At 46.7% G+C, this 25,058-nt stretch overlaps 1 protein-coding gene across 1 annotated transcript in view; it reads right to left on the bottom strand.

Moving 5' to 3' along the window:
- Window positions 1–24,925, bottom strand: part of NMT1 (N-myristoyltransferase 1) — a 30,633-nt gene extending 5,708 nt beyond the window's left edge. The window contains exons 1-8 of the mRNA XM_070389967.1: window positions 24,766–24,925; window positions 13,363–13,471; window positions 10,631–10,775; window positions 3,660–3,778; window positions 2,972–3,063; window positions 2,001–2,117; window positions 1,073–1,243; window positions 90–198 (exon numbers count right to left, since the gene is read on the bottom strand). Of these exons, the coding sequence (XP_070246068.1) occupies window positions 90–198; window positions 1,073–1,243; window positions 2,001–2,117; window positions 2,972–3,063; window positions 3,660–3,778; window positions 10,631–10,775; window positions 13,363–13,471; window positions 24,766–24,896 (993 nt within the window). The 5' untranslated portion in view covers window positions 24,897–24,925. The remainder of the gene's footprint in view (window positions 1–89; window positions 199–1,072; window positions 1,244–2,000; window positions 2,118–2,971; window positions 3,064–3,659; window positions 3,779–10,630; window positions 10,776–13,362; window positions 13,472–24,765) is intronic.
- Between the last annotated feature and the right edge of the window lie 133 nt (window positions 24,926–25,058).

The following is a 25,058-nucleotide window of genomic DNA, read 5'->3' as shown; positions in this document are numbered from 1 at the left end:
GCTCTCCCGGTCTCCAGGCCTCCCTCCACCGCCGCCCCCCCACCCCCGCCGCCCTCCCGCTCCTGCCCAGGCCCCGGGGCCCCACTGGCCTCTGGTAGTCGGTACAGCTTCATGGTGCGCTGCATGGTCATGTTTCTGCTCAAGTGGGAGAACTTCACTTCAATCAGCTTCCGGGGATTTAGGGACCGATGCCAGTACCTGTGGGGACACAGACCTCCTGTCCTCAGAGGGCCGTGGCAAGTCGCACTAAGAGGACCTCTCCAGATGGCCAGCAGGTGGCATGAGAGAGCCATCAGGCCCCACTTGAGCGGGCCACCCAGGAGCTCCGTACCCCACAGTGAGTGCAGAGCGTACCCCACAGTGAGTGCAGAGCATACCCCACAGTGAGTGCAGAGTGGCCACAGTTCTTCCCATAATTTCTTCCTCAAGTTCACAAGCCCCTCCTCCGTACCAGCAGTTGTCTTGGGACAGGAGTCCTCACTCGGGGAATCAAATCAGTGGAAAAGACCCGAGGTTCTCCAAACGTCCGGCCTCTGCCTCCCTCCTCTTTGGCACCTAACTGATGTTTTCACTTTAGAAGCTCTTAAGGCAGAGAGTACTCAATTGTTCCAAAGAACTTTCAAAGACAGAGGTTTTGCTTGGTTCACAGAGATGAGACATGCTCTCTTTGGCCCACATAATATTCAGAACAAAACAGAGCCACTCATTTAAAACTATAGGACATTTACCATAAAGAACCAGATTTGGGCTCAGCCTTTAAAACAAACCCCCAGCAGACTGACCCCCTGCCATTTCCACATGGCAGGAATCAGAGGGAGCTAAGAAAGCCTGACCCCTTTGGACAGGGCATGCGCTGTGCAGGCTGTCGTTCCTACTGACTCCCTTTCACTCCCCGTGTGCCCTACTCGGCTCCTGTGGGCACCACCCCCCACCTTTTCAGACACCAGAACAGCGGATGCTCTCGGCCATGCACTGAGCTGAGGGGCAGAGCTGTGACTCATGGTGACACAAGCTCCCCAACTAGAGTGGGCACACCACCATTTCGAGAACCTCTCCAAGAAGAGGTTTTTACCTGCAGGTGCCGACAGGCTTTGGTAACACCACCCCGGCAGTGTAAACAGCTTGGAAGATGCCCTCCAGGTGAACCCGCCGGGTTATCTCACGGATCAGCACTGGAGCCACTCTCTTGGAGCGCAGCTTCTTGTGGACACACAGGAAGTTGATCTCTACCATCTTCTTCTCTCTGCAGAGTCAAGAGAAAACCCAGGGTCGAGGCTTTTACCAGGCGAGGCCATCCCTTAAAGCATGGGAGGCCCGTGTAGGGAGCGGGGCCCCCAGCACAGGCTCGTGTTCTGGCCCCACCTGTGCTCAGCAGCTAGGAACACCCTCCCATCGCCCTGCTCTGCTGCACTAGGCAAGGAACCTGGTCTCTCCTCAACACAGACTCTATTTCCAAAGAGGGACTCAAGCAAACTCCTTTATTTAAGGCACCACCGGCATCTTCCTGGTGAAGCCCCCAGAGCAAGCTGAGCGAGCCCCATCTTCAGCCATCAGGAACCCCACAGAAGTCAAGGACTATCCTACGATTTCAGGGGTTCTGACTCCCCCAAGCGCAGAAGGCTGTGGTAGATAAATGGTTCTGACATTTCCAAAGAAACGAAGAGCAGAGCTGGAAGGCCCCACGACCGTGGGTATGAGTCACACCAGCCCACTTCTGAGTGGCTCGAGCATGGCGATGCGTGACTGGCATAAGTGCCAACAAGCTGGTCAGGGAGTGGGTCAGCCCTCAGGGCGGACCCCTTCCAGCCCAGGTCACAGACAAGAGCTCCAGCAACAATTCAGAGCAAGATGGGCAGTTCCTATTATGAATTTCTATTCCTAGGAACCCAAGTTCCCTCCCTTCAGGGGAACTTCCCTCCTGCTTCTATGGAAGCTATGTATATGTTTTCCCCCCACTTTCCACGGTGGGGACACGGGTCGGGGGTGGCGCTGGTGCTTACGTGTCGTAGATATGGATGTTTGCCGGGATGGCGCTGATGAACCCAACTAGTTTCCGACTCGAGACCACTCGAACCCCACAGTGCCACTGGGGGAGCCAGCCAGGCGGCCGGAGAGCCCTGGAAGAGAGACAGGAGCTGTGGGCACGGGGCTGCCTGCCAGCGGGCTGGGCAGACTGTCTGGGCCCACCACTGAGTCTGGCTCTAACCTCATGCTACCATCTCCCTGGGGAGAGAACAGCTCAATTCTCTGAAATCCACTTTCAGGCCAAATCCTCCTGGACACCAATGGGACCAAGTCACAGCCCTTTCTTGCTGCTCAGTCCACTTGGCCTATTTACCCAACCCAGGGCTGTCACACTGAAGATTTCATACTGATCCAGTTTCTTTGTGCTCACTGACTCTGACAGCCTGAGCTGGAGCCCCAGCCTCCTTGGCTCCAAATCCAGCGGGTCCCGTGGTCAGGAGCCGGCTGTGGAGCCTCTGGAGCTCTGGGCTCCATCTCCTCCCCGCCTTCCACTCTGGCGGTCTTCCTTTCCCTCCCCCTTCAGACAGGTCCCCTCTGTGCCAGCCTCATGCCCTACCTCCTTGGATATTAAATGAGGCCGGAAAGGGGAAGGAGTGCTCAGCCAGGCAAGGCCATTTCTATACAACCAAACATGCTCAGGAAATAAGACTGAAAATGACCCTCTATTCTTTTAAATCTTAGCAGGTCTCATCCCTCCTTCCCTTCTCACCTAAAGTCATTATACAACAGACGATTTTTTCTTCTGGGTACCAATTCCATAAAGGAATTTCTCACCCAGTCATTGTGCCTTACATAAAGTTTCAATTCTGAGCTCCACTGGAAGCAATCTCCAAAACCACACACTGATTTGCCATTAAAAGGCTGGCACTTAGGAGGGATGAGCAATCTGGCGCCTTGCTTTTCTGCTCTGTGGCCTCAGAACCGTAGGGAAGTCCTTACAACTCACCACAAAAGAAATTCTGGGGAATAATCAAACCGGAACATGTTATCATCATCTTCCACATAGTTCTCATTCAGGAGAGTGTAGAGTTCTTTCAGCTGCAGAGAGAAGAGGAGCCGCCTTAGAAGTATTCTGCCAGAGGCGGGGGCGGTGGGGGGGGGCCATGGAAACCAAGGCCAATACCCTGGGGCTCCAAGCTGTTGGGAACAAGGCAAACTACCAAAAACTCTATTTAATCTCACAAATCCTTTTCATCCGGGCAGGGCAGGGACTCCTGGAACAAGCAATCTAGTGCTTAAGAGGGAAACTGAGTCACCAGGGGTAGAGGGGCAGACTTAAGCACAGGAAGTGTGGCAGGCCAAGAATGTCATCCAAGTAACAGACCACTCCATCGCAAAGACAAGGGACTGAATGAACGGACGAACAGGGAAAATGAAAGCATGAAGAAGAGGTATCCACCTTGGGGAGCGAGCTGCAGGGGTTAACTCTCAACGCGCCAGAGATGCTGTGTGCTATTCAGGCGGAGTCGTGGGCAGATCCCAGAGGCAACAGATGGGAGGGATCTGCTAGCCCTGCTTGGCTCGGCTCTTCTTAGAAGAGTCCTCGAGGAAGGCCCGAGGAGAAGCCACCTTGGCTGCGTTCTCGGTGAACGCGGTGCCCTGTCCATGCTGGTGGTCAGCCCAGGCCTACTCACCACACCACGGTCCCCCAGGTCCAAGGCGTCCCAGGTGAAGCCCTGGGGCAGCGTGTAGGGCTCCTGGCGGATGTTGTCTTTGTCAGGCTCCACAGGACCATGTGTGTTCACAACTTCTCCTGCAAGCAGAGCACAGCCATGAGTTTCATCGTTGGCTTTCTTGGGGAGGGAAGGGGCTCAGCTCAAAAACTGACCTCAGCAAATTCCTCCTGTCCCCAGGAGCCCTCCATCCAAAGAACACTCTCTCCTTGGCAATGGCAGACCGTCTCTCCGGCTACCCTTGGCCCCTAACTGAGGGCCAATTTGTGGCCAAACTTCAGAACAATCCTGGGAGCCAAGGTGGCTGGTGTCTTGGACCTTCTTTTAAATCCCCCTTCAGTTACTAAATGACAAACATGTATCTTGGCTAACTTGGCTTCCTGCCTCCCAGCTGGTATAGAGTGTTGTCATGGCTCTGGCCCAGGCCCATAGACCTGGATGGATTTATAAGGAGTTGCAACAAGGCAGCTTTTGTGTCAACAGCAGTGACAATCTACCAGGCCCATTCCTGAGGTGGACAATGGCGTCCAGGCGCCAGGCTCTCTCTGGGTCCTGCCAGCCTGGGCCTTCACCGACAGGGGCCAGTTAACTGCAGCTGCCAACTCGGGCCCACGGTGTTTACAGAGCCCTGTGAGTGCCTCTGGGCTGAATCACTGAGTCTACACCACACTGCTGGGAAGTCGCCCCCTGACACAACATCCCCGCAGGATAGACACCCCTCCCCTGTGCAATACACAAGGGGTACAGGGGATGCCGAGAAGACAGAGCCCTGATTCCTAGCCCCAGCCAAACCAAACCTATCTGACAGAACTCGGACGCATCAGCCACATCATTTCGGCCCCTGGAATTATTTGGCCCTGGTAGTTTCTACAGTTCAGAGCTTATTCGTTCATGCTCACAACTCAGAAGAGGGAATGTTTAGTACACTTTAAACACGGAGTCTTCGGGACTTCCCTGCTGGTCCAGTGGTTAAGAGTTCACCCGCCAATGCAGGGAACATGTGTCCCATCGCTGGTCCAGGAAGATTCCACATGCTGTGGAGCAACTAAGCCTGTGCAGCACAACTACTGAGCCCGTGCTCTGCAACAAGAGGAGCCGCTGCGATGAGAAGCCTGCGCACCACACCTAGGAAGGAGCCCTGGCTCACTGCAACTAAAGAAAGACCTTGTGCAGCAACGAAGACTCAGCACAGCAATAAATACATAAAATTTTGGAAAAAAAAAAAAATGGAGTCTTTGAAGAGAGAGAGCAACACTGACATACATACACCACCACGCGTAAAGCAGCCAGTGAGCTAGTGGGAGGCTGCTGCACAGCACAGGGAGCCCTGCTCGGAGCTCCGTGATGGCCTAGAGCGGCAGACAGGGGTGGGGGAGGGAGGCTCAAGAGGGAGGAGATAGATACAGTGCTAACGGCTGGTTCGAGCTGTTGCATGGCAGAAACCAACACAACACTGTAAAGCAATTATTCTCCAATTACAAACAAAAACAAAGAGAAGACAACAAAAATTTTTTAAAAATAAATAAGGAGCCTTTACAGAGGACCCACTGAGTCCATGGCTCCCAGCACAGGGCTCTGCACATTCTTGTCATTCAGCTCAAGCTGTTACTGATGGTCAGACTCCTGACCCAAACACACTGTTCTAATGTGTAACAGGCAACTGTGGACCCTACCAGGGATGGATCAGTGGGGCAGGTGTAGTGGAAATGGTTGCATCTGGCCATGAGCCAAGGAAAACACCATGAGGACTGACCATCTAACTCTCGCCCAGCACATTTACTGAACACCGGCTGGACATCATGCACCAGGACAGGGCTGGGAAAATGTCCCTGGCCTCACAAGACGTACCATCTTCTGGGGAAACAGTCAAGAAACAAGTCACAACCAATGTGCTAAGGGTCAAAGACTGCAAACAGGCAACACTGGGGTCACAGAAAGGAAGAATCCGGTTGACTCCTATTTATAAGCTGCTCTCAAGTGAAGGTTTCCTTGGGAGAAAGGCTATATTTTTCTCCCCTAGTTTAGAAACTGGCCTTTTGATTAATTTATAAAGTAGTCCTTGTGAATTAATTGACTAGAAGTCAATCCACTTTCATTTCCTTGCCATGTATAATTTTTTGAGCCTTATAAGCCAAGGGCCAGACCCCTGGGAAACACCACGGATCCCTACTCTAGTCTTGAGTAGGTGCTAATCTATTTTCCCTATCTTATTTTGAGTTTATACCCCCTTTTATTTAAACTTCAGAACCCTTTATCATTTTTCTCCAAGATGATCTCACAGACAAGATACAAGTGATCCTCCTCACCAGATGACAATAGTCTCAAGGCCAAATCATTTCATTCAGGCTGGCTACCAGGTCCTGCCCACACCAGGCACTGCCATTTGCACCTTCACCATCTGTTCTCAGAATCCTAGACAGCGCCAGCTCTGGGGCAGGAGCTGGTGAATGACATGGATGCAGGTCCTTGTCATCATGGGGCCCAAAGAGACAAAGCAAGCAGGCACTTGCCACTCAGCATAATGAAAGTCCGCAATAATGAAGTATGGGGGGATGAGGAGGAGATGGAGAAAAGACCTCTTAGAAGAAACATCTAAAGATGTGACCTCAGGGATGTTCCTGGCGGTCCAGTGGTTAAGATTCCGTGCTTCCACTGCAGTGGGCACAGGTTCGATCCCTGGTCAGGGAACTAAGATCCTGCATAAAAAGAAAAAAAAGATGTGATTTCAAGGATAATTAGGAATTAGGCAGGGGTAGACTGGGTGGGGCAGGGAAGGTGGGTACACTGCGGAAGAACAGAGTCAAGACCTGGAGATGAAAGGAGGGGAAGAAACTAGGAGACAAGGCTGAAGAGAAGAGCGGGGGCCAATCGTGGAGGACCCTGCAAGCTGCGAGAGGCTGGACTTTATCCTAAGGGCTGTGGGACATCCTGAATGGGTCTTTAAGGGGGATGGTAGGGAGCAGTGACATCCTGAGGTCTGAATTGTACAAAGAGCACTCAATAAGTGCTTGTCAACTGAGTGAATTTGTATACAAAATATTCAACTGGTAAGTCTTGATCTGTGTGTTGACAAACTTGTTCTCATAGGTTGCTGCTGCTGCTAAGTCACTTCAGTCATGTTGAACTCTGTGCGACCCCATAGACGGCAGCCCACCAGGCTCCCCCGTCCCTGGGATTCTCCAGGCAAGAACACTGGAGTGGGTTGCCATTTCCTTCTCCAATGCATGAAAGTGAAAAGTGAAAGTGAAGTCGTTCAGTCGTGTCCGACCCTCAGCGACCCCATGGACTGCAGCCTACCAGGCTCCTCCGTCCAGAGGATTTTCCAGGCAAGAGTACTGGAGTGGGGTGTCATTGCCTTCTTCATCTCATAGGTTATCTCAAGGCTATTTACCATTTGCAAGACAAAGCTGACAAAGCAGAGTGAGAGGAAACACTGAGAAAGAAGCAGCCACTCAGAACAGACTCGCAGTTTGGGGTGCCGGCAATGTTGAGAGCGGCCCAGGGGTCCTGCCCGCCACCTTCTACTGGCTCACAAGCACCTCTGGCCAAGGAGGTGGGGGCTGCTTCTCAGGGGGCAGAAATGCAACCAATTGTCTCCGGGCTTCCATGAACCGGCTGTGGAGGACACTGGGAACTTTGAAAGACAAACCTGGGCTTTCAATGGTTCCTTTCTGCACACTCTACCCCTAAACTCTCTCTTTGCCTTCTAATACTCAAGATCCAAAAGTAAGCACCGCAGGGCAACTGTGAAGGACTTGGGAGAAAAGAATGCGAGACCTGGGAGACCTTAAGCCAAGCAAGCAGGACAAGGGAAGGACAGAGTGAGGAAACCTCTCTTTCAGGGCCCAGGGCAACCAAGTCCAAGTCGGCGTTCTCCCTTTCTTTGGTAGAGTTACTTTCTAAACTAATCTAACTGTGGCCAGATTCCAACCCACTAAGGTCAGGCAAAGAAAAAGGATTCCTCCTCCTTCCATTAGTGTGGGAAAAGCAGTGCCTTTTAAAAAGAAGAATGACACAGTCTGAAAAAGGGGATGAGAAGCTGATTTGGGCACACAAGAGAACTATTATACAGCTGAAAACACTGGCTGTTTAGAAGCCTTTCAATGGTGAACTTAGGATGATTGTCTACTTGAAATTAGGAGGATGACTTTAAAGAATTCTGGGTCTCTTGAAAGTGTTAGTTGCTCAGTCGTGCCTGAGTCCTCTGAGACCCCATGGGCCTGCCAAGCTTCTCTGTCCATGCAGCTCTCCAGGCAAGAAGACAGGAGTGCGTAGCCATTCCCTTCTCCAGGGGATCTTTCCAACCCAGGGATCACACCTGGGTATCCTGCATTACAGCCAGAATCATTACCGTCTGAGCCATGAGGGAAGCCCCTAGGTCTCTTGAGTGGAATACAATCTAATTCTAACTCTCCCCACAAGTCGGGCAGTGCGGCAAACACAGGACATTTGATATGCTTGAGATTCAAAATTACTAGCCCTCATTTAAGTGGAAAAAATGAAAGCAAGAAGCTATAAATGACACCACCCAAAGGACACTCAGAAGCAGAACTAGGGTGACACCTCAGCCACGTGGACCACCCGATGCCTGTGATGCAGTACTTTCTATCGGCTAACTCAGACACAGAGGAGGAATCCTTTATTTGGACTTGACTGACCTGAAAGGCAGACTGGCCAGACACTCGCAGTGATCCCTCTTCCAAAAAGTCCCACACTCCACGCTGCCACAGGCACGGGGTGGGGAAACAAAACTGAGCCAGGACTTCCCTGGCGGTCCAGTGGCTAGGACTCACACTCCCCGTGTAGGGGGCTGGCGTTCAGTCCCTGGTTGGGGAGCTGGATCCCATATCCCACCACGAAGGTGAGAGATCATGCATGCCTCAGCTAAGACCCAATGCAGCCAAATAAATAAATAAATAGTAAAAAAAAAAAAAACAAACAAAAAAAACTGAGCCTCATTTCCCCTTTCCGAGATCATCCAGGTCCCGGTGAGGAGTACTGTGGCTTTTTCATAAGCTTTCTGAGAATAAAACTGGAGCGCCCTCTAATTTACAGGTGGAGAAACTTTGGCAAACAGCAAAGAGTAAATGAGCTGAAGCAAGAGAGAAGCGAACTCCATTATGCTAACCTGCCTCCTGACCAGATGCCATGTCTGTGAAGAATGAAGTCACCCGTTTGCAAATTCTTAATGAAAAATCAAATCAAACCAAAACTCCATCTGAACACAGCAAAGGTGGAGGCTTCCCTGTTAGTCCAGTGGCTAAGACTCCACGCTCCCAGTGCAGGGGTCCCAGGTTTGATCCTTGGTTGGGGAATTAAGATCCCACATGAGGCAACTCAGGAGAGTTCAAACACGGAACTAAAGATCCCACATGCCACAACTAAGACCCAGACCAGTCAAATAAACAAACAGATAAATAATAAATATTAAAAAAACCCACAAAACCCAGTAAAGATGCATATCAGCTTCCTCTGAATGTCTCTCTGTGTAATCCACTTAGAGGTGGAGCATGTAGCTCTTGATTCTTCCTGGGGGAGTGGTCACTGGGACCCATTACTAGTAATGCCCGACTAACAGCATTTATTGTTCGGTCGCTCAGTTGCGTCTGACTCTGTGACCCCATGGACTGTAGCATGCCAGGCATCCCTGTCCTTCACTATCTCCCAGAGTTTGCTCAGATTCATGTCCATGTGATCCAAAGCCTTGCTGGAGGGCTTAGCCAGTGGCCTGGAACCTGGATGGCCTGGGCAGCCCGACAGACCTGGTGGATGGGTCAGGGCAGGGTTCTAGTCAATAGACTTCAATAGAACAGTGCCTGCTGCCCGTTCACCACCCATAACGACCTGGGCACTGCTTTGCTCTCCACCCCATAGGGACACATCTCAGCCTGTTTCTGGACTGTGACTAAGCTGCCTGCAAACCATGTGCTTCAGAGCAGAGCTTCTCAAACTTTCAAAGTGGACGCAAAGCCCCTGCAGGTTCTGATTCTGCAGGCCTAGGGCTTGAGCGTCTTCGTGTCTACCAGCTGTTCAGCAATGCCCGCCCACCCTGCTGTTTGGAGGGGCACGCTCTGGAGTAGACGACTCTACTTGGGCACAGATGCCCCCTCCCCACCACACACAGTCAGCTCTCACCGTGTCTTAACACGGACAGCCTGAAGGTTACCTACGTTTGTGGTTCACACATTTTTTTTTTTTTTAACATACCTACTTTTCCAGTCACACAGAAAATAGAAATTGGGCTACCGATGGGTCCAGAATCATGACGCAACCACTACAGAAACTTCCTGGCAATAATGCCATCTGCAGTCACCATGGAGGCGAGCTGTGGCTGGGTGTCAGCAGGCATCTCTAACCTGCTACAACCAGTCCCTTCTGGAATGCACTTATTTTCTGCTCGTCCCACCCTTCTGAGAGTTCATCATAGCTTTTTGAAGAGGTGCCAACCAAACCTGTATATAGTAGTCCAGGTGTTAAGCCATAACCGTTAATCAAAATGTCAAGTCATTTTGCATTCAGTCAGCACAGCACACACTGTCTGAAAGGCAAGGGAGGAGGTGGGGGACTGGCCCATTCCGGATTAAACACCTGCCCAGATATACAAGACAGTCTCTATAAAATCTGTGTGAAGCAATACATACATGGGCGCACATCCCCACTCATCATGTGCCAAGGCAGTCTTTCTTTGCAGATTTATACTGGATGATGATGGACTAAAAGGACCATTGTTTATCCTCCATATGGGCTACTGTGAAATGATAAAGTCCCTGAACATCAGTCTTTTCTGAACCGCACTGTAAAGACTACCCTCTAAAAATGGCCACCAAGGAACAATAGGACTCTCTTGTCCTTCCCCACAAATCCCGAGTGGAACCCTTAGCGTGGCTCAGGCGCTCCCGTGCCCTCTCCTCGGGAAGAAGGCACATACATACCCAATTTGGGGACAGGCTGCGTGTCCCAGAACTGGTAGCTTCGTTTGCTAGCCTCTTCCATGGTTTTCGCAGGTCCCTGACCCACTGAAAAAAGTTCAATAGCCTTCTGTATTTCCTGGATCCTCTCTGCTGGCAAAGAGTTCATCTGAACAAGACAAAGTTGGGGAGAGAAAAGGTTCATTATGTTAATAAGCATTTTTGATTCATTCACGTTCAGGAGTTAAGGGAGTACAACTCAAAGAAGGGGTGTGGCTTCTCAGAGGTTAACTGCTGTAGGACAACTGGAAAGAGTGATTGATGATGAGCCGTGTGGTGGGTGGGTGCTTCCTACAGGGTTTCTCCTCTTCTTAGTCTTATGATGTTTGACGGCAAAACCTGGCTTAGTGTAAAATTTCAAACATGCGGCAATGTAAATACACACAGAAGGTAAAAACCCAACAGTCCTGTCCCTCAAATATAACCCTTGTCATCAGCAGTCTTAAATTTGGGAGGTGGGGTGGGAAAAGGAAAATATAATCTCAGACTTTTCTGCATACAAGTTCCAAACACACACACGATTTTCAAAAACTCAAATTGAATGGCAGAGTATTATTTTACTGACTGTTCTTCTTTAAATATTGAATCTTACAGGCCATTCCAGGGGGTCACATGGACCTGCCCATTCAACAACTGATTCCCCTATGAGCACAGACCACAATGTATCTGGCCAACCTTCTCCCACTGGGCATTTGGTGATCCTGGTCTTCAGTTTTACAGACAGTGCTATAATGAACTTTCTTCTGCATCTATTTTTTGCTCACTGAATAGGTCCTTCTGCAGGATAAAGTTTAAGAAAGGAAGATTGCTGGATCAAAGGGGATGCACATTTGAGATTACATATATTATCAATTTACTCTTTAAGAAGAGAGTATCAATTAAGAAAACAATGAACGGTATATGAGAGTATGTTTCTCAAGACTCTCATCATTAGATTTACCAAATCTTAAACTCTGCCAATCTAGGGGGGGAAAATAGTTGCTTTAATTTTCATTGTAAGTTGAACCATCTTTTCATATAAAAACCTTTTTCTTTGTGAATGGCCTGCTTATTTCATTAGTTTAAACTGACTTATGTAGTGCAAATAATTGCCCACTTTGTTATCTTTTGACTTTTTCAGAGAAGTTTGATAGTTGTCACTTTTTCTTTTATGGCCTCTGGATCTTATGTCCAGTTTCAGATTCTACAAATACCTTTAGGTTCCTCTAATACTTTACTGCTTCCTTTTTTCATTTAAATTGTAAAGGAAAGGGAGACTACAAACCCATACATTTATATTGCTCATTCCTGGGAGGCAGAACTCTTAAGTGATTTTCATTTTGTTCCTGTTGCTAGGTTTTCCCTACACTCCTTATAACGTATGGCATCATTCTCATAAAGAGAAAAACAGAAGGGCTACGCAAACGGTGTTTTGCTGCGATTTTCTCATTTTGAAGTGAACCAGTTTGATAAAGGTTTGAGTTCAAACCCCCACCATCCAAACACCCACTCCCAGAGAAAGAAACAAACAAGAATCCCTGAAACGGAAGTAGGGCTTGGGCTTGGATTCCTGACTGAAAGACCTGGGTAAACCACTTCCTCACATCTTTAAAATGGGAAGACAACCACCTACCTTGTAGAGAAGTTGAAGGCACCTCATTAATTTAAACGATGTGCCTGGCAAGAACCTAGCTAGCCAACATTGTAGTCAACAATGGTGACTTCTTTTTTTTCATAGTGGGTTTGGTATTGAAAATATTAAAAAAACTGCTTGAAGCTGTATTTCAATAAGGTAGAAGATTTGAGGTGGAGTATAACTTTTGAGGCATAAAGCAAAGGTGGGTATACTGATGAGACTAGATTTTTTGTGAGGCTTGTAAACTGAAGTTAATACCAAAAGGAATTATGGATCTGTTTTGAGCTTCCTCCAGGGCCTGCTTTGAAGAGGATAGCACTTATCTGAAATAAAAGGTTTTCTTTTCTTTTTAAGAAACGTTAATCTTTATTTCTTTATTTAAGGTCTTAAGACCAGACTGTGTGTGGCATATGGGATCTTAGTTCCTGACCAGGGATCAAACCTCCTGCATTAGGAGCTCAGAGTCTTAACCATTGGACCACCAGGGAAAACCTAAAAGGTTTTCTTTTCTTAATGTTATTTTATTTACAAAACAAAACAATCTTTACCCACACTTCTGTGTTTCGTGTCCGCATGTCAGCCTTAAACATAAGCTTTAGGCCAGTGGTTCTCACCTACGGAACTCAGAAATGGGCTCTGTGGGGGTCTTAGTTCTCAGTACTGTGACTATGGCATCAAGAGAATGCTTGAGAAACATAAAGGTCTGCCTTAAAAGGAACAGACCTTCATTTTCATAGTGGTGGGGACTGAAAAGGCCAGGAACCACTACTCTAGGCCGCAGGGGGCTGTCATAAGGGAATTACTCTCCAGCACCTAGCACAGCACCACCTGCAGCTGTGCACCTGTAAATTCTGAGGGGGCGCTATGCTCGGGGGTCAATGTCGCATCTGCTGTGCCTCTCAGGGTAGGACAGCAGCTTCATCACCTAGGTCTAGGGCAGCAGGGGGAGCCTACCCCTCCATCTTGAAGTAATACCAGTGGAGACTGGCAATCTATTACATTGTTCCCATGCATTTATCCCAACGCACTCTCTTCTGAAAGAGCAACTCTCAGGCCCAAGAAAACAGAGCCTCCTTGTTACCTTCACAGGCTGATCCTGGGCTGAATCTGTCTCGCTGCCTTTCTCTTTCTTCTTTTTTTGTTTCTTTTTCTTCTTTTTGGCTCCAGTGTCATTGGCTGGACTCAAACCACTGTAAGACAAAGTAAATACTGATGCAGGTTTTTTAAAAAATCATCTGTTTTGAGCTGCACTGACAAAGAGCTTTCTGTGGAACCAGACCTTTCTTAATCAAGCCTGTGGGCTTCAGAAGCAGACCAGAGAATCCAGGCCCCAGAAGGGGCATTTGGAGAATGCCAACGGACACAGCTCTCCTCTCCACTCCCAGCAAGGAGGGAGAGTGCCCAGGGAGGGAGCCATGTGCAAGGAACAGCCTATTTGTTTGAAAGGACCTCTTCTGTTCTTGCTTCTATTTTATGTGGTTTATTTTCTTTAGTTTTTTGGCTGCGCCAATTGGCTTGAAGGATCCTAGCTCCGTGACCAAGAATGGAACCTGGGCCCTCAGCAGCGAGACAGTGTAGTTCTAACTCCTGGACCACCAGGGAATTCCAATGGTTCCTTTCCTTTAGATTGCCAGGATGCTCGCATCAGAGGTAAATGTAATTATTAACAGGGCATTCATGTTACCAACTCTTCCTTAGAGTCCAAAATTTAAAGGGATGACAGCCCAAAGTGATCTTTTGGAAACTCTTCCTCACTTCCACTTCCCCCATCCCACTGCACTGGGTTCTCTGAGCTGCCCTAGCTGAACCTAAGATACAAGGCGGCTCTGGAAGGGAGGAAGGAGCAAGGAAAAGGGTAGCTTAATGTTGCTGTGATCTGTGTCTAAAATAGTCAAGCGATCATGAGAAATGCCTAAATCAGGCCTGTAGGATAGAGGACAACTGTCAGCCGGCAAAACCCAGCGCTAGGAATCTTGGGAAAACATCAACAATGAACACCCAGCCAGCCCTGCTCAGAAGAGATTCACAGGCAACATGTGTGCGTGTGAACCACAGCAACGGGGATTTCCTCCTGCTGCTTTCCTTCTGCATGACTCACCCAATGAAGGAAGCAAAAACAACTTCTTAGCCATATTTAATCGTTTTCTACAGGCTTTTAAAAAATTGTTCTCTGTATCCTCTCTCCACACTTCTACTGAGACACAAATCACATATTACACTGTGTTTTGCTAACATTTTTTTCATTTATTCGCTCCCAAATGCTTTCTCCCAATTCTTGTTGAGTTTCGGATATTAGTTTTGATTCTGGGTTTCCTTCATTTTACTGATGAATTTTAAGGTTCACTTTGAAGCCTGCTTTTCCTAATCACCATCAAAGTTAAGTTCCTGCCATGTTTTCAGTGATTTTGGCATTGTCAGACTGGGAGTAATGCCGGACTCTCACGCTGCCATTCTCTCTGGAAATGTTCCATTAAATAAGGTAAAAAAAAGGCCTTCTCTGGTGGCTCAGTGGTAATGAGTCCACCTGCCAATGCAAGACAGACAGATTCAGTCCCTGGTCCAGGAAGATCCCACATGCCTTGGAGCAACAAAGCCCGTGCACCACAACTACCGAGCCTGTGCTCTGGAGTCTCAGGAGCCACAACTATTGAGCCCACCTGCTGCAAACACTGAAGTCCCGGTACTCTAGAGCCCGTGCTCTGCAACAAGAGAAGTCACTGCAATGAGAAGCCGGCACACCATGTCTACAGAGCAAGCCCCCGCTTGCTAGAGAAAAGTCCGAACAGCAACGAAGACCCAGCACAGCCAAAAAAGAGAATTTTTTTTTTTTAAAGAAAGTCAAAATTAGGAGTCCAATCAAAGGGTACCGTAAACCCTAATCTGCAGATCAGCTAAGTGCAGGGTATTGTTTTTGCTGTATAGGCTAGATAACCAATTTTCAAAGAATTAAAATAGTATAAAATACATTTTACATACCATTGTGGTAAGTACTATTTAAGCTTTATTTTATAATTCAGAAAGGTTTCATGGTCTTAAAGTGCCTGCAAGTTGTTATGAATATTAACTCTCATCTCCTAGTACGTGAGGTAGGGAGCAGGCAATGTGCTGCCATTTCCTGTTGCAGAATGTCTTCAGATTACTGTCTTCCTTGTCCTGGCTGGCGGACAAGGCAATGGCACCCCACTCCAGTACTCTTGCCTGGAAAATCCCATGGGTGGAGGAGCCTGGTGGGCTGCAGTCCATGGGGTCGCAAAGAGTCGGACACGACTGAGCGACTTCACTTTCACTTTTCACTTTCATGCATTGGAGAAAGAAATGGCAACCCACTCCAGTGTTCTTGCCTGGAGAATCCCAAGGATGGCGGAGCCTGGCGGGCTGCCATCTATGGGGTCGCACAGAGTGAGACATGAGTGAAGCAACTTAGCAGCAGCAGCAGCAGTCCTGGCTGGAAGCACTCCCATCCACACTTCATGACCTTACACTTGGACTAAAGGAATCCCCAGCCTTTCCTGGATCTCCTTGACTCACAACTGCTCTGCCTTATCCTAAACTCTGCATGGCAGTGGGACTCGCCAATGTGAAAATGGCTTTCCACGTGTCCCTCTCATGCTTGAAAGTCTACGGTGACGGCGGCTTCTAACTCTAGAAGGTATCCGACCCAGCTTTCCCCTTGGCCCCTCACATTCAGTCCCCATCTAGCTCATCCACCCTCACCACCCCTGCTCTGGAGTAAGTGTGCCTGCACCCATGGGGCCAGGCCTCTCATCAGGCCCCTGGTGCAGAAAGACTGAAATCAGAGAGATCACGTCAAGGCTGGAGGTTACTTTACTCCCAGCATAAGGTCATGAAGTGCAGATGCAAATGCACTTCCTAGGTATCATATCAGTGGGACCCAGAAGGCACAACACAGAAGGAAAACCGATAACACTGAGGGCGGAATAAGGCAAACTCCCTAAAACTAGAAGCTCAGCAGAACCCCCAAGGCCATGGCAAAGAACAGGAACTTTGAAGCCATTTATAAACTGAAGATAAAAGTTTTTCTCTTATTATCTCAACTTTGATATCTTGCACAGGCCTGTTTGCAGTCTATGACAACTCTACTGTGGTTTGCTGATTCCAGAGACATTCTCACTTCAGTCTCAGGATTATAAGGTTTAAAAGCTGGTTGATGGCAGGAGACAAAGCAGGGTTCCATTGCTGATACAGTTTATAAGTCCCTACTCATTTCAGCTTATGGGAGGAATTCTCTGGTCCCTGTAAGTGAATTACAGTAAGAATTGTTTTTTATGGGAAAAAAGCATCAAAAAGGTTAAAGTGAAGAACTGCTGCATATTAACCAGCTGGACACTTACTAAACACAATTTCACATAAGGAAAATAGAAGAAATTACTTCCTCCAACTGTAGACATCTTTTCATGTGGGCGAAATCCCTAAAAAGTTCCCTTCCTGCCTTTGTTCTTGTGGTTCAGTGGAAGCAGCCATCTCTTCACAGACCCCATTTCTGGGGAAGGACCTTGGGCTGAACTCTCGTTCTGTTTTATGCGTTACTAATACAAGTGTCTGGCAAAGTCCAAGACCTAAACTCAGACTGGAGAGCTCATTTCATTTTCCTTGTATTGGCTTGAATCTGCACATGTAGTTACTGAGCAACGATCCTGTCTCAACCTGTACATGAAGAACACGGAGAGGAGACGCTTGAAGAACAAAGGGAAGTTTCAAAGAAAAGTCAGTCACTGAGCGACCAGGTACTGAGCCACCTTCATAAGAACATCATGAGCTCATCACGGTCTCTCAGTTAACAAGTCAAACAGGAAGACAAATGACTCAGAGAAGAGACTTCCAAGGAGCCCAGGAGGGTTAGCTTTCTAGGTGATTATAATAACTTTAATTATCCGTAAGAAACCAAACCAAGCTCAGAGGCCTTGAGAGTAGGTCTTAGGAAATATTAAGGGTAGCTTCTTAGGAAGCCAACACCATTTCACAGAAGGATGGGCTCAATTCGGATTTAGGAAGAACGAAACCAAAGGACCCCATGGAAGCAAGGCTGGTCCTCCTCAAAAGAATTTGGCTTCATTTTTAAAGGGACCTGAGTCCATCCCCACTGGGTGGGTATCCCTGGGCATGCTGGGACTCTGCAAATGAAAACAAAAAATCTCTCAGAGATCTTACTAAACCTGTCAGTCACCCTAACATACTTCAAAGGGATGGGCCAGCGCCTTGGAATATGGCAAATCAAAGTCTACCTTTGGTTCATTTGGTTCCAAAATAATAAGCAGAGAATTAGTGAAACTTGCCAGCTCTTTTTTTTTTGGAGAAGGGGCTGTTTGCCTGCAATGGAAAAGGAGACAAGAATTCACATAAAAATTTTGGAATGTACATTCTAAAGTAAAGCTGACCAACTCATTAACGACCAACCTAGCAAGTATGGGATGAATGAACAGAATGACAAAACCAGGAACAAGGAAGAAAAGCGATCATGAAATGTCATTTTTAAAGGAAGGTCAAAATATTCTAAGTTCAAACAAGTAAGAAATCCTATGGATGCTCTGGAAGAAAGTCAGGGCTGGGGGAGGAGATGGAAAAGGAACCTCAGTACTTATTTCTAGAAGCAGAACACAGCATCAGAGTGTGAGCGTGGTGGGAGGGAAGGGCAAGCTGACAAGAACAGCTCTAAACAGGAGCAGGGTGGGTCCACGACTTGGGCCTCCTCTTAATCCTGCTGATGCCAAAGTCCACTCAAAGGCGCGGGGCTGTGGGACAGAAAGCTGTTATCATGGAAGCTAAACCACCGGGGCTGGAAGGAGCTCTCAGGGCCATCTGGCTTAACCTGTTGTTTACAGAAGAGGAAACCAAGGCCCAGGGACGTGAGGCATCAACGAACTGACTGGAACCCAGGGACAAGTCACCAATCTAAGGACCTGGCTCACTCCACTCCCAAACACTAAAGTCTCATTCCCTGTGAGAATTTCTCTGAGAACCTTCAAAAGCCCTAAAACAAATTTCTGTGTGACAGATGAGCAGATACTAAAGGCAAGGAGAGTGAGCCGCGTTTTACCCAGGAAGCCTCCCCTGGATACTCCAGCTCGCGTGCTCCTTGAGGCCTGTCTCTTTTATGGTTATGATCTCCCGTACAATTTAATACTTTACATATAATAATGGGTTGCTGCCTGGCTTCCTAATGAGATAAAAAAAATTTTCCTGAGTCTAGGGACCCCATCTTACACAGCTGTTTCTCACAGCATCCCTAGTTATGCTGAGCACACAACTGAGAGTTCACCAAATACGTGCTTGACTGATGCTTTCCAGGCGTAATAGACCAAAATAAAACCCTGAGAAGCTACAGCCCAAAAGAGGGGCAACAAAACATCTTCAGCAATATTTCCAGAGGACAGCTGCACCAATGTTCTAAGAGAGTGGTATCGATGCGGGGCTCTTTTGAGCCACTGTTTGAGATTTTAAATGATCAAATTTCTCATCCAATTTTCAACTCTCTTATTGTCTCCTCCCTCCTTAGGACCTGTTCTATTCCTACAAGTTAAAACAAAAAAGCTCCATTTCAACCATTTCCAATGGTTCCAATGTCTGAAACACAGACCATGGGTTTAGGTTTGATTATAGATCAAAAGAAAAAAAAAAAGAGTTCAGAAAAGGAAACTCACAACTTTCGGTTACCTGTTTTCCACCTCCTAGAAGTAGAATTAAGCTGGAAGTTAATTTTTTAGGCTCAAATTCAAAATCTCCGTAGAAACTTACTAAATAAATAACTAGCCTCCAAACATCCTTTTGATGCCACTTGTAGACATCAGGAAATTATTCTGCAAGTCAATTTTTTTTTCTTTCTATTTTTTGGCCACACAGCAGCTTGCAGGACCTTAGTTCCCCTACCAGGGATTATACTCAGGGCCACAGCTGTGAAACCGCTGAGTCCTAACCACTGGACTCCCAGGAAACTCCCCTGCTGCAAATCAATTTACTCCTGAGGTGTGATTCACCAGAGAGCCTATTGGTCGCATATCCAGAAGACCCAAACCCAGGTGAGCGCGGTGGTGTTCACAAGGGGCACAGGTGAGACCACGTGGTGCGGCTCAGCACAGCTGCCGATCCCTGAACTACTGAGGCTGCAGAATCACTTAATGCCATCCCCCGAACTTTGCAAGCTCCCACCGTCAGTCACTCACAAAAAACTGCCTTTGAGTCCTAAGAGATCGTAAAAATAAAAACTTTTTACTACTGCCATCAAGATGCCCAGGAGGCCTGTGAAAAGATCAGCAGGATGGGAAAGGATTACCAAAGATTGTTTTTACTGCCACTCTCTGCCCTCCCTGGGTTAGCCAGAGTTTTGGGGGTGAACCAGCCAATCCTGCCATGAAGGAAAGCTGCTTTTTTCAGGGGTCACAAGAGCCCTGATACATTAAGTAGTTCGAAATGGGAATGAGATGGAAATGTAAATTCTATATACTCTGGGTTGGTTTGGTGAGCTAGACTGTAACCTGGCAACTCCAAGGTCAAATCAGATGCAGTTCAGAGACCATTTTCAGTAATTTTCTGAGTAGGGACTCAATGCTGGCAGCAATTTCACACATTGGAATGAACTCTGAAAAAGATACCAGTCTATCAAGGACAATTTAAAGGAGCCAGCCACCTCCATCACCCACTGGTTCCCTAGTTTGGGAAAGTCCATGGGTTACTGAACACATTCAAAGACAGAAAGCACACTGCTGCAGAGTCGGAGGAAGGAGTCAATGCAAGTAAGGAAAAGAAATCCAGCAAGTTCAGAATGGATCCTCCTGGGTGTCATAGGGAGAGGTGGATTGGCAAATCCCAAGCCTCATTACAAAAGCTAAATCAGTCTTTATTAGTTAAGTCTACACGAGATAATCCACGTAAAGGGCTTTAGCACAGGGTTCCGCACACAGTCACATTAGCAATAGACAACATTTATTGACCACTTAACAATAGTGAAGCCTCCTTAGCTATCTCTCTCAGATAGCAGCAGAGGAAAAAAAATCTGCAGCAAGTACTGACCCTGTTAAAGAATATTAGTTTTGTTTTTGCTTTGGTGCTTTTAACAGAAAACACCATACTTTATGGGCCTTACATGCAACTGTCACAAGAGTGCCTTGTCCTTGGGGAGCTGGAAGAGAGGCTTGTAGGGCAGAGATTTCAGACAAAAGGTTAGAGAGGAAGAGCTGAAGCAGCACCCTCCTAAAGTTACTGAAACTGTGGTCCCCAAATTTATGGACTCTGCAGGGAAAGGGTTAAGGGCAGACTTAGTAAAGCTGGGACATTTTAGAGTGAGCACATTAGTTAAACAATGTGAAAAATCAGCAAAACTGCTTTGCCAGGAGCAGCAGCCTCCCAGAAATAGGCTCTCATTTACTTTTCATTTCTTCTGCTTTCCAGTCTTTTCTCTTTGAAGCAGCTCTTGATTAGTTTCTTTTAATTGCCACTTAATTGGGAAATAAAATTAGAACACTTATTTGATATCAGTGATGAGGCTTCTCTTTTCATTTCTGCTTTGATCTAGTTTTGAAGAACCAAAAGCTGAAGGGAGAAATTAAGAAAAAGGAACTAAAAAGATTTCTTTCTTCTAAGGACCAGATACAGCTATAAGCCATCAAATAAATGTGGAAAGAGCCACTCTTGGAAAAGCTGAAGAATAAAACAGAAGCAAGTAAGGATAGCTTTATGGAATTCCATTCAAAAAGACCTTTCTTCTCTCTTAAGTTTCTTCATAAGGAATAATATCGCATCATCAGGAAGAAAAACTTTTAAGAACCTATTTTAACCTGTCCCCATGGAGTAAGAGAACAGAATGGGAAACAGACATCCCTGATCAAAGTCTTGACCAATGACTTCTCAGCATCTCAGTGGTATTAACAACATTGCAAAATAAATTCCAACAGAATGTTGACAGCAAAACAGTGTAAAAATTCTCTCCCATTCCAAAGCATCCAAAAAACGTTATCTCACTATGAACATCTACTGCCAGCTGATAAGGTTTATTCTTCAGCGATAAATCTCTCACTAAAAACAAGCAAGCAAATTAAATCCTATAGATGAATCATGACCCGCAGAGGGATGTAGTATAAAGATTATTTTAGCCTGACTCTCCACTCAATTAACTGCTCAAGGTAACTTATGCCAGGTAACTGGGGAGGCTGGGCTGGGGGGAATGCTACCCTCCTTTCTTTCCTCAGTTGAGTGGATTTTTTAAAAAACAGAAAAACTGTAGAGATACACACACACTCACATGCACACATCTATACTATAGATGTATGCTTGTGAACATGTGTGTGCTTTTATGTATACATGAAACTTATACCCACCAAATGTTTAATTCTGGAAGAAAAAAACTCAGGACTAGAAAAATCAAGAACTAAAATACATAAAGGGACGTAAGAACCAGCACCAATGCACTTCCTATTGTTCCAGTGCATGAACGCAGCTCATTTCATCAGTGTAAAGCACTGAGCCCATCTTGAGCCCATCCTGAAAGAAAGGCCCAAGGAACAAGGGTTTGTTTTGAACTATCATTAACTTTTATTGCAGTGGAGCAGGCGATGGCACCCCACTCCAGTACTCTTGCCTGGAAAATCCCATGGACTGAGGAGCCTGGTAAGCTGCAGTCCATGGGGTCTCGAAGAGTCGGACACGACTGAGCAACTTCACTTTCACTTTAACTTTTATTGCATATTGTCTGTTAGAACTGTTAGCATCAAAAGGAGATATTTTGATTCTTCGACCACTTTGAACACATTTAAAATAATATTAAGTAAAGACAAGCAACATTTCAAGAAGCCAAAAAACCGTGGAAAACTTCCCTGACAAAACTGTTGGATCCTTGATTTCTGTGGGTATTCCACAGTAACTATAGGAGAAGGCAATGGCACCCCACTGCAGTACTCTTGCCTGGAAAATCCCATGGGCAGAGGAGCCTGGTAGGCTGCAGTCCATGGGGTCCCTAAGAGTCGGACACGACTGAGCAACTTCACTTTCACTTTTCGCTTTCATGCATTGGAGAAGGAAATGGCAACCCACTCCAGTGTTCTTGCCTGGAGAATCCCAGGGACGGGGGAGCCTGGTGGGCTGCCGTCTATGGGGTCGCCCAGAGTCGGACATGACTGAAGTGACTTAGCAGCAGCAGCATAGTAAGGCTTATGAGACTTACTTGGGGAAAATTAAGTGTACATGTGAGAAAAATCTGATATCTTTCTCCTCAGTGAGGAGAAAGGAAGCTGCACTAACACTAGGCTACAAATTTTTAACATGTCATTCATTCATCCAGCAAATACTCATGAATACACACTGCTGCTGCTGCTAAGTCGCTTCAGTCGTGTCCGACTCTGTGCGACCCCATAGACGGCAGCACTAACTGCCAGCTATCTCAGACAGGATTCCTGTTCTGAAACTCTTCATGGTCAGGTAAGACAAGGACTGGATACAAATGTTACTTAACTACTGTCATGATAAAAGCTACAAAAAATACAGTATGTGATGGGGTAAGGGGGAGGGGGTTGGGGGGAAGACAGGGCAGATCTGAAGAAATAGAAGGGGGAAGGCTGCTTCAGATGTTACCTCATGTAGTCTCAACAACTGGAGGTTAAGTAACTTTCCCAAGGACACAGGACTATTAAGTGTCAAAACCAGGCTTTGAACACAGGTTTGAATGCTTCCAAAGTCTATGCTTTTCCCATTGTACTACATAGCTTCTCCCCAAAATCATTTCCTCTGACAATTAATGGAGAAAATGTCAAGTCTATTCAGATTCCAAGTGCCAGAACTAGACTCTGCCCTTCAGGCTGGGTCCTCTGTTTCTCACCTGGACCTCCAAGCTCACTCACACAGATCTCTAGATTTGGGATACTAATCAACTTAATTTGTTCACCTAGCCCATAACCATGCACTTCCAAAGAGTTTTTTAAGGTTACTACTTCGTTGTACTCTAAATAAAACACAGAACTTTTTGCCAAACAGTCCTGCAAAGTGATTCATAGATTATAGGCAACAAAACCAACTAACAAGCTACAGACACTGGTCAGGGCAACAGTTTAGCATTGAAAACTAAAAGCAACTACACACACAGCAAAGATGAAGTGGTACTTTCACTTCTGAAACGAATCTCGAATTTAACAATGCTCACATGTGGTTGGGGTCTCTATTCAGAAGGGCCACTTTCCCTCCTTCCTGTTCCTAGTTCCTCTTTTTCAGTTCTTCCTTTTTCAGGAATCTAGAGGTTTTTATTACATTAGATCTGTGTGCAAAAGAACACAGTCCTATAAAAACCAAATCTGACAAGCTTCCTTTTCCCCTACATCTTCTTGTGGTTTTAAAGCTATCTGAAGAACATAAAGCTAGATCTTTTAACCTAAGCATTCATCACAAGCCACTTATAAGCCATTTAAATAATCCTTTGTTCTCCTATCACCTCAAGGTAACAGAATCTCTCTTTAAAGTTTATCCAAAGACCTCAACCTTCCACTTTTACCTCCAGGGCTACCACCAACCGATTGATTCAGAAAAGGACAAGATGGCTACGAAAATCAGACCATCAAAGGCTCAGCCAAAGTTTTACATCCAAGAGTCTCTCATGACTTTCCGTTAGGAAACATACATATAGATAAGGAGAGTGAGCCTCTGCGCCAGCTACTGTAACAATGTGAGGAAAAAGAAATGATCGGGTGTGGCTTAAATTTGGAAGCTCAACACTCAAAACGTTTGACGCGCTCCTTCTACCCGAGGAATAGTTAATCGGAAGCAAGACCCTAAAGTACAGGAGACGAAGTATTAAACCACTTCCCAACTGTCCAAGGAAGCACCATCACTCAATTTCTTGAAGTTCGAAGCTACTTCGCAAAGTTAATAGAGCAAAGATACTGAAAGACCTAATTGTATATTGCTCGGGAAACTTATGGATCATTTGGAGCAGCGGACACCATATACATCAAAATATTATCATACAGTAATTACATAGGGTTTATAAGGTGAGTTTATATCTTGGGATTCTCTAGTAGTGATATTTTTACAACATAATTATGGTTGGTATAGCCTGATGAATTTCCTCCTTGAAGGCGAACTGCAGTGAAACGTTTTATTATTCGTTTACTGCTAATCACGTTGTTCACACACCACCACTGTAAGTAACATTCCTTTTGAACTGTACTGTTAGGTTGACCTGTGTTGTGCCATCGAAGGCCATCGTCCAACATGTTCTTTTCCCCGGAAGCGCATGAGCCACAAGACGGGAACATTACACAGAACTTTTATATAATAAAAGTATTGAATGTCTCTGGGCCTTAACAAACTGAGCACCCACCCCCGATAAATGACAAAGACAGCAACCAATCGCCAGACAGGATACCAATATCTCAGCCAATAGGAATGTGGGGGTAGGGCTACACTAAGCTCCCGGTGACTTCCCCGCACCCCAGAGACCCAGGTTGTGGCGGACTGGATGGGAATTGGACTCCGAGGATCTCATTACCCCCGGTTGTAGCTGTTGTCCTCCTCGTTCTCGCAATCGCTGCAGTGCTCATGGCCGTTTCCATTCCCTTCCATCATCTGGGGCAGCGGAGGTGCCGGCGGCTTCACTGCTGTATCACTCTCGTCCGCCATCTTGAGTTGCGAGAGCCGGCCTCCGCGCCTCGCTACATGGGGGGCTCCTATTGGACAAGGGGAACTTGCGCGATATTCTGGGTTTTGTAGTTTTTGTGGCGAAAGTAGCCGTAGCTAGGAGCAGGTTATTCCCGGGAAACCGGAACAAGATGGACTACAATA

This window comes from Bos mutus, chromosome 19 (genome assembly GCF_027580195.1).
Source record: "Bos mutus isolate GX-2022 chromosome 19, NWIPB_WYAK_1.1, whole genome shotgun sequence".
NCBI lineage: Eukaryota > Metazoa > Chordata > Mammalia > Artiodactyla > Bovidae > Bos > Bos mutus.
This window is presented reverse-complemented; position numbering and strand designations above follow the sequence as displayed.